This window comes from Apteryx mantelli, chromosome 1 (assembly GCF_036417845.1).
Source record: "Apteryx mantelli isolate bAptMan1 chromosome 1, bAptMan1.hap1, whole genome shotgun sequence".
Taxonomy (NCBI): domain Eukaryota; kingdom Metazoa; phylum Chordata; class Aves; order Apterygiformes; family Apterygidae; genus Apteryx; species Apteryx mantelli.
Genome location: NC_089978.1, coordinates 1,371,210 through 1,380,951, shown reverse-complemented (window position 1 = coordinate 1,380,951; position 9,742 = coordinate 1,371,210). Strand labels below are relative to the sequence as shown.

General features: G+C 50.9%; 2 protein-coding genes across 2 annotated transcripts; both read left to right on the top strand.

Annotated features, from left to right (window-relative positions):
- The first annotated feature begins 2,301 nt into the window (after positions 1-2,301).
- Positions 2,302-3,240, top strand: LOC136991083 (olfactory receptor 51I2-like). Its single transcript, XM_067289571.1, has one exon. It carries the CDS (start codon positions 2,302-2,304, stop codon positions 3,238-3,240), a length of 939 nt encoding a protein of 312 aa, XP_067145672.1.
- A 5,286-nt stretch (positions 3,241-8,526) lies between these two features.
- LOC136991082 (olfactory receptor 51I2-like) lies at positions 8,527-9,465 on the top strand. The gene has a single exon (XM_067289570.1). The coding sequence runs from the start codon at positions 8,527-8,529 to the stop codon at positions 9,463-9,465; it is 939 nt and encodes a 312-aa protein (XP_067145671.1).
- The last annotated feature ends 277 nt before the right edge of the window (positions 9,466-9,742 follow it).

Genomic DNA, 9,742 nt, shown 5'->3' with positions numbered 1-9,742 from the left:
AGCCTCTCCTCATGGGGCATTGCTCCAAGCCTCAGCCGTTTTGAGGGCCCTCAGCTGAACTCAGCGCAGTTTCTCAGTGCCTTGCGTGTACTGGGGGCCCACAACTGGATGCAGTAGCCAGATGGGTCTTAAGAAGTGCTGAGTGTAGGGGGGTAATCCCTACTCCAGGATTCCCTTCTCCGCAAGTAAATAAAGCTGGCTGCGAAACGTGGATCCGTGCTCAGGATGGATGGTGTGGGCTCTGGGATGGGGGCGGGAGGGGACGACAGAAGTGCCCTCCTGTCAGTGCTAATGCTGCTAGTGAGCTCTCTGGAGAAGGTGGTGGGGAAGGTGAGCTGACCTGAAGCCAAACGGGGGACACAAAGACACTTTTGAAAGGGGGTATGGCTTTGGCACGGTGCTTTGAAACGCCAAGGCACCAGATGGTCCCACTGCTGAGAAAGGCCAAATCGGATTGCTTAGGTGGGCAACCCTCTCCTTGCAGGAGCGTGACCTCCCAGCAATGGTATCTGAGGCCACAGCTGCCAAGAGAGGCAGGTCTTGCCACCATCACTTTGCTAGGTTCACAGCTCTCCTTCTCAGCCCTGCAGAGGGGCTCCCACGAGAGGTTTTCTGTGCCTGGCGTCTCCTTGTGGAAGCCAGAAGCCAACACCACATTACAGTCCTGCTTTATTTTCACCCTTGCCTTATAAACCTCTTCAGCCCCCGGCGCTAACCTCATGCACTTCCAGGGTCACCTCTGACTTGACCCTGCAATTCACTGTTAACAGTACATTTACCTCATCTCCTTTTCGACAGTGGAGCCGCCAGAAAAAGAAGCAGAAGTCCCCAGTGAGTCTGTGAGTCCAGAGAGATTTTGTGGAGCAGCGATATAAATACACATTCTCTGGCAGCCTGGAGGCAAGCTGCTCAGGCTCATCACACTAGCAGGGTATTGCTGCATATTTAAGGCAAAAGTTATCTGCTTCTGTTGGGCTGCTTTTCACATGCCCGCTCTTAGATAATTTCCGATAACTTTGCTAGCGTTACTGTAGTATTGGTGTTAATTAGTTTTAACTAGAGAACGCACACATGCTGAAGAGCTCGTTGCCCTCAGATCCCTTCATTGTCAGCTGAGGGCAGGAAGCACCATTCATGTGACTGTGGTAGGCATCTTCCTTTTGGGGGAGATGAGTTGCATTCTGGCAGTGCCTGTTTCCCTCCAGCGAGTGGTGGGAGCGCAGACAACCGGCTGACATGCAAGTATCTACACGGAGGGCAGGTGCCTACAGCCAGGTGAGGTGAATATGAAGAGCGGTCCTTGCCTGTGTTTGGAAACCGGGTGTAACGGCTTGGTGAGGTGGGTAAGTGGCACTGAAATCTTGTTTTCTCAGCATAGGAAGGTGCTTCCTGCACACCACAGCACTACAGGCTTGTTAGTGGCCAGAGCTCTCCTCTCTCTGACAGGCTAATTTGGTCGTTGCATGTTTTTTTAGCAGAAAATAGCACTAGCACTTGTGCATATGAGACTTGTGCACAAGTCCTAAAAGTTTTGGTCTCAGGCTAGCAGATGTTCCGAGTGCTGTGGCTTAGCAGCATGCTGAAGAAGGCTTGTTGGCTGGATCCTGCAAAATGCTGCAGCAGTATCTGGTTCCCAGCTGCGCCCAGCTCTGGAAGGTGCACACAGCACTTGGCTGAAAGGCAGTTATATCAAGTCTTTGGTGGCAAGACTATTTGTAGGGAAGGGAAAAAACCATCAGGTCTGCAAATTCTTTCACAGAAAGAAAGAAAGTAGATGTGCAAGTAATCAGAAAAAAAGAGAGAGGGAGAAAATGAGGCGATCATTTATAGCTGGCAGAGAACAGGTGTTGTGAGACACGCACACAACAGTGATGTAGGGATCGCCTTCCTCAGGCACTGGAAGCCACATTCAGCCCTCAGGGTGAGGGAGTTGTATGGCTGTCTAAATGCACAGGTCTAGAGATCTGCACCGTGCTCCTTCCCTTGTCCTTCTGCAGAAGGACAAGGAAAGGATGTCCATAACTCAACCTTCGCTTCGGTGCTGTATCCATCCATCTCTGTAAGCTTTCTGTTGCTTGGGAGTTGCATTACTCCCTGCTAAGAACAGCTCACAAAGGTCAAATGTCCTTCCACTGTTGCCTAGCAAACTCAGAAGTCCGCATCCTCTCATTGCAGTGAGAGGAATGAAAAAGGCTCTGCTTTTTGCATGATTACTCTTGGATGACCTCTGTGACTTCTTTTGTAGGATGTGTTGGATCTGAGATTTGAACTTTGCTAGGACAGAGGTGTTGCATTAGGAAAATGAGCAACACCAGCTTCCTTAGACCTTCTACGTTCCTTCTAACAGGAATCCCAGGAATGGCAGGCGGCAACATGTGGATTGCTATCCCTTTCTGCTCCATGTACGTTATTTCCATCGTAGGAAATAGCACGGTCCTCTTGGTCATCAAGGCAGACCACAGCCTGCACAAGCCCATGTACTTCTTCCTGTCCATGCTGGCTGTGGCAGAGCTTGGTGTGTCTCTGTCGACGCTCCCCACGGTGCTGAGCGTGCTGCTCTTTGATTCACGGGAGATCGGCTTGGATGCCTGCCTCGCTCAGATGTTCTTCATTCACTGCTTCTCCATCATGGACTCAGGAGTGCTGTGGGCCATGGCCTTTGACCGCTTCGTGGCCATCTACAATCCCCTGCAATATGCATCTGTCCTGACCACCCCACGGATAGGCCTCATTGGTCTGGGGCTCACGGTGAGGAGTGTTGTCCTCTTGATCCCCTTGCCAATACTTCTGAGGAGGCTGCCGTTCTGCAGATCCCATGTGCTGGCTCACGCCTTCTGCCTGCACCCCAACTTAATCCAGCTGCCATGTGCAGATATCAAGGTGAACAACACGTACGGCCTATTTGTCGTGCTGTCTACATTTGGGCTAGACTCAGTGTCTATTGTCCTCTCTTATGTCATGATCATTAAGACCGTGCTGAGTATTGCATCCAAGGAAGAGCGCCTCAAGGCCCTGAACACCTGTGTCTCTCATATCTGTGCTGTCCTGATTTATTACATCCCCATGATTGGCGTATCCATGGTGCACAGATTTGGGAAACATGCGTCTCCTCTGACTCATGTCCTCATGGCCAATATCTACCTTCTTGTGCCGCCTGTGCTAAACCCCATCATTTACAGTGTAAAAACCAAACAGATCCGCAGAGGCATATGCAAACTCCTAACTTCCAAATGGCACTGATGTAACACACAGAATGCCCAAGAGCTTTTGCACATGGTAAAAGAGCTGGTGAACAGCAGTTCAGAGGCTGCCTGCTCCACCCTGTCATCCATTTGCCTGTTGAGGATCCTGAATCTTTAAACTCTCCTCGTGCTGCAGGTAAGGTATATCGTGTTTCTGGGCTCCCACCGTTCTCTTGGTTGAAGAAAGGAGCAGTGCAGCAGCTACAGCCTTCTCTATATTTATCCCATTCCCGGTCAGTAATGTGGGAGATGTGACTACCTGAGGCTCACAAAGCAATGTCCCTTTTTTGTAGACAAATAGGACATAGCAATGGAGGTCCCTGGAGAAGGGGCTCTCGTCTGTGCAATGACCCGGAGTCAGCTGGGCCCAGAGCTCCTCACCTCCCGAATGAGCATGGTGATCTTTCCACCTAGGAAAGATCAGGCTGTGCGTGTGTCTGCACATATCCTGAAGCACATGCCCCCAAAAATCTGATGCTTCCTCGATGTGCTCAACCATCTCTGCATGCATTAGAGCATTGATCTACATCTGTGCAAGAGCTGCTTGTCCAAGAGTTTTAGAAAAGCAGCCAGACTTGCTAAGACTGATAAGAGGGCTGCCAAGTGTCTCGGAACCCAGGGGTACAGCCAAAGTCCTCTCATTGCAGCCAGGTGACATTTTCAGCAGGAACAAGGTGTGTCCACCAGCTGTGATTTGTGCTGCTGGAGCTGCACCGTCACGTCTCCCTTTGGCCCAGTGCTCCCACGCACCAAGACCACATCGAGCCCAGCCTGGGCTGTGGAACCGGCTCGTGGCTGCTGAGAAGGTTCATCGGCACTGCCTTAAGAAACCCCCCAACGGATCAATGCAGACCCCACTGCAGCCGATGCAAGTAGAGCCTGTGCAATGTCACCGCAGTAACCCTGGGCTCAGGATACCTTCTGGTTGTAGTGGGTGCAGCAGAATCCTGTGCAACAAGGGGACAGGCGAGATCACGAGCTGGTGTGAATGGGCCCAGCTCAGCCACTGCACTGCACAGCTCCAGCTGCAGCTGCAGCGTCCTGCCTGTGCTAAAGCAAGGGGAGAAGCAGCTCCCACCTACAACACCTGAAAGCAGGTGTCTGCGTCACTCACATCACCCTCAAGCAGAGAGCTGGGGTGGCTCTCACCCACCCCGCCATATCCTGCCTGCTCCCCATACCTCCCTCTGCTTTCATGTCCATTGATTTGAACAGGGTTGCTCTGGCATGAGCTTAGAAAGCAGGGAGGCAAAGCAGTGCTATGTATTTAAAGCAAAAGAAAACTGTTGGTGGCAGTGGTAGTTGCTGTGGCCAGGGCTGCGCATCAGAGGCCCGATCCTTCCTCACAGGGGCTGCAAGGATGTGAGCATCCGCCATCCCAGGCAGGGCTGAGAGGGGCCAAGAAAACTCCTGCCTTCTTTTTTCCCCTCCCAAAACCTGTCGCTGTTGAAAGCAAGCAAGAAACATTGGCATTTGCCGATGCCTGAATGGGCACATGAATACCTAAGGGAAATCACAGAAAAAGAACAAAACGTACTTATGTATTCCAAGTCAGAGTGAGAACCCAAAGGTTGTCAGTGCTTTACAGGTTGCCTGCTGAGCTTTTGCTGCTGTGAGCAAAACAAGGCAAAGCCTCCTTTGGAGGCGGCCAGGACGGGGCACGGGGTCAGAGAAGCTTTCACAGGGCTTCCTGGTCTCTCTTGGCAGCCGGGAGAAGTAGCAGCAGCCACCCAGAAGTTTTGTCGGTGCTGCTGTTATTCCCTGCAAGAATCCCTATTTTGTAGCCTCTTTTTGGTTAAAGCAAAGCAAACAAGTGGATTGCATACACCTACCACCACGCAGCTAGATTTTCTTCAGGCAGCAGTGCTCACACTCCATGCTTTCAAATGCGCTTCTGTGGGACTTTGGAGCCAAGTCATAGATCTGGTCGCAATAACTTCCCAGACTGAAACGATGCCAAGTTGCATGGTGTTTCTGTGAGTTTGGGCTGTGGTACACTCCAAAGCTTGTGACGGGGAGAAAGAAGCACACCTTCTAAGTGGAGCCAAGACTTTATTGTTTTTGCAGTTAGACTTCAAACTGTCTTACCAAGGTACAGGAGACTTGTTCTTAGTCCACCGGCTGACCTAGTGTCATCTGCAAGCTTTGAACATTTTGGAGATGCTGCGGAGGCGGGATTTCCCTTTGCAGCAGCCTGGCTGACTCTTTGCAAGACAGAGGAGGCTCCTGAATTCAATCCGCATATACCAAATGGGAACTGCTCAGTGGCCTGTGCTCGGCTCTTGTCTCCTGTACCCTCACACCATCTCATCTTCTTTTTCACAAGTTTTTCTTTTCCCCATTCCACTGAAAAGGTTTATATTCTCTATCTTTTTTTGCAATAGATCTGTTTCTTCTTAAAGAGAAAGAAGCAAGCAAATCTTATTTTTCCTGTCAGTTTAAGCACTCTCCTTAGTGCTGGCTATCATAAGCTGTGGTCTTCATCCTTGAGGTGGCTGCTTTGCCATGCACAGGGATGTGTTTGCTCTTCCCTCTGGCCTACATTGCAACAGCCCGAGGAGTTCCTCCGGTGAGAGGTGCCGGAGGAGCGCTGTCTCTAATTTGGACACGCTGGCCTTCAGTACACAGGGGAGCAAGAGAAGGTGACTCACTAGTGCACAAGGCCTCACAGATCAAGACCCTTGCCAGGTGCCTAGAGCAATGGCAGGTGCTTTTAAGAAGGCTGATCATGAGGAGGCCCAGGTGCTCATGAACACTTCTGTCTCCATCAGCAGGTGCTTTTCACAGAATCCCAGAGTAGTTCAGGCTGCAAGGACCTGAGGAGGTCTCTAGCCCAATGTCCTGCTCCAAGCAGGGGCACCTCTGGCGTCAGACGAGGTTGCTCAGGGTTTTATGCAGTTGGCTCTTGAAAGCCTCCTGGTGGGCAGGGGCTCTGAGGCTGCCAAAGCCTTTTTTTCTGCAAGCTGAACAAGTCCCATTCCTTAGCCTCTCCTCATGGGGCATTGCTCCAAGCCTCAGCCGTTTTGAGGGCCCTCAGCTGAACTCAGCGCAGTTTCTCAGTGCCTTGCGTGTACTGGGGGCCCACAACTGGATGCAGTAGCCAGATGGGTCTTAAGAAGTGCTGAGTGTAGGGGGGTAATCCCTACTCCAGGATTCCCTTCTCCGCAAGTAAATAAAGCTGGCTGTGAAACGTGGATCCGTGCTCAGGATGGATGGTGTGGGCTCTGGGATGGGGGCGGGAGGGGACGACAGAAGTGCCCTCCTGTCAGTGCTAATGCTGCTAGTGAGCTCTCTGGAGAAGGTGGTGGGGAAGGTGAGCTGACCTGAAGCCAAACGGGGGACACAAAGACACTTTTGAAAGGGGGTATGGCTTTGGCACGGTGCTTTGAAACGCCAAGGCACCAGATGGTCCCACTGCTGAGAAAGGCCAAATCGGATTGCTTAGGTGGGCAACCCTCTCCTTGCAGGAGCGTGACCTCCCAGCAATGGTATCTGAGGCCACAGCCGCCAAGAGAGGCAGGTCTTGCCACCATCACTTTGCTAGGTTCACAGCTCTCCTTCTCAGCCCTGCAGAGGGGCTCCCACGAGAGGTTTTCTGTGCCTGGCGTCTCCTTGTGGAAGCCAGAAGCCAACACCACATTACAGTCCTGCTTTATTTTCACCCTTGCCTTATAAACCTGTTCAGCCCCCGGCGCTAACCTCATGCACTTCCAGGGTCGCCTCTGACTTGACCCTGCAATTCACTGTTAACAGTACATTTACCTCATCTCCTTTTCGACAGTGGAGCCGCCAGAAAAAGAAGCAGAAGTCCCCAGTGAGTCTGTGAGTCCAGAGAGATTTTGTGGAGCAGCGATATAAATACACATTCTCTGGCAGCCTGGAGGCAAGCTGCTCAGGCTCATCACACTAGTAGGGTATTGCTGCATATTTAAGGCAAAAGTTATCTGCTTCTGTTGGGCTGCTTTTCACATGCCCGCTCTTAGATAATTTCCGATAACTTTGCTAGCGTTACTGTAGTATTGGTGTTAATTAGTTTTAACTAGAGAACGCACACATGCTGAAGAGCTCGTTGCCCTCAGATCCCTTCATTGTCAGCTGAGGGCAGGAAGCACCATTCATGTGACTGTGGTAGGCATCTTCCTTTTGGGGGAGATGAGTTGCATTCTGGCAGTGCCTGTTTCCCTCCAGCGAGTGGTGGGAGCGCAGACAACCGGCTGACATGCAAGTATCTACACGGAGGGCAGGTGCCTACAGCCAGGTGAGGTGAATATGAAGAGCGGTCCTTGCCTGTGTTTGGAAACCGGGTGTAACGGCTTGGTGAGGTGGGTAAGTGGCACTGAAATCTTGTTTTCTCAGCATAGGAAGGTGCTTCCTGCACACCACAGCACTACAGGCTTGTTAATGGCCAGAGCTCTCCTCTCTCTGACAGGCTAATTTGGTCGTTGCATGTTTTTTTAGCAGAAAATAGCACTAGCACTTGTGCATATGAGACTTGTGCACAAGTCCTAAAAGTTTTGGTCTCAGGCTAGCAGATGTTCCGAGTGCTGTGGCTTAGCAGCATGCTGAAGAAGGCTTGTTGGCTGGATCCTGCAAAATGCTGCAGCAATATCTGGTTCCCAGCTGCGCCCAGCTCTGGAAGGTGCACACAGCACTTGGCTGAAAGGCAGTTATATCAAGTCTTTGGTGGCAAGACTATTTGTAGGGAAGGGAAAAAACCATCAGGTCTGCAAATTCTTTCACAGAAAGAAAGAAAGTAGATGTGCAAGTAATCAGAAAAAAAGAGAGAGGGAGAAAATGAGGCGATCATTTATAGCTGGCAGAGAACAGGTGTTGTGAGACATGCACACAACAGTGATGTAGGGATCGCCTTCCTCAGGCACTGGAAGCCACATTCAGCCCTCAGGGTGAGGGAGTTGTATGGCTGTCTAAATGCACAGGTCTAGAGATCTGCACCGTGCTCCTTCCCTTGTCCTTCTGCAGAAGGACAAGGAAAGGATGTCCATAACTCAACCTTCGCTTCGGTGCTGTATCCATCCATCTCTGTAAGCTTTCTGTTGCTTGGGAGTTGCATTACTCCCTGCTAAGAACAGCTCACAAAGGTCAAATGTCCTTCCACTGTTGCCTAGCAAACTCAGAAGTCCGCATCCTCTCATTGCAGTGAGAGGAATGAAAAAGGCTCTGCTTTTTGCATGATTACTCTTGGATGACCTCTGTGACTTCTTTTGTAGGATGTGTTGGATCTGAGATTTGAACTTTGCTAGGACAGAGGTGTTGCATTAGGAAAATGAGCAACACCAGCTTCCTTAGACCTTCTACGTTCCTTCTAACAGGAATCCCAGGAATGGCAGGCGGCAACATGTGGATTGCTATCCCTTTCTGCTCCATGTACGTTATTTCCATCGTAGGAAATAGCACGGTCCTCTTGGTCATCAAGGCAGACCACAGCCTGCACAAGCCCATGTACTTCTTCCTGTCCATGCTGGCTGTGGCAGAGCTTGGTGTGTCTCTGTCGACGCTCCCCACGGTGCTGAGCGTGCTGCTCTTTGATTCACGGGAGATCGGCTTGGACGCCTGCCTCGCTCAGATGTTCTTCATTCACTGCTTCTCCATCATGGACTCAGGAGTGCTGTGGGCCATGGCCTTTGACCGCTTCGTGGCCATCTACAATCCCCTGCAATATGCATCTGTCCTGACCACCCCACGGATAGGCCTCATTGGTCTGGGGCTCACGGTGAGGAGTGTTGTCCTCTTGATCCCCTTGCCAATACTTCTGAGGAGGCTGCCGTTCTGCAGATCCCATGTGCTGGCTCACGCCTTCTGCCTGCACCCCAACTTAATCCAGCTGCCATGTGCAGATGTCCAGGTGAACAGCATATACGGCTTATTTGTCGTGCTGTCTACATTTGGGCTAGACTCAGTGTCTATTGTCCTCTCTTATGTCATGATCATTAAGACCGTGCTGAGTATTGCATCCAAGGAAGAGCGCCTCAAGGCCCTGAACACCTGCGTCTCTCATATCTGTGCTGTCCTGATTTATTACATCCCCATGATTGGCGTATCCATGGTGTCCAGATTTGGGAAACATGTGTCTCCTCTGATTCATGTCCTCATGGCCAATATCTACCTTCTTGTGCCGCCTGTGCTAAACCCCATCATTTACAGTGTAAAAACCAAACAGATCCGCAGAGGCATATGCAAACTCCTAACTTCCAAATGGCACTGATGTAATACACAGAATGCCCAAGAGCTTTTGCACATGGTAAAAGAGCTGGTGAACAGCAGTTCAGAGGCTGCCTACTCCACCCTGTCATCCATTTGCCTGTTGAGGATCCTGAATCTTTAAACTCTCCTCGTGCTGCAGGTAAGGTATATCGTGTTTCTGGGCTCCCACCGTTCTCTTGGTTGAAGAAAGGAGCAGTGCAGCAGCTACAGCCTTCTCTATATTTATCCCATTCCCGGTCAGTAATGTGGGAGATGTGACTACCTGAGGCTCACAAAGC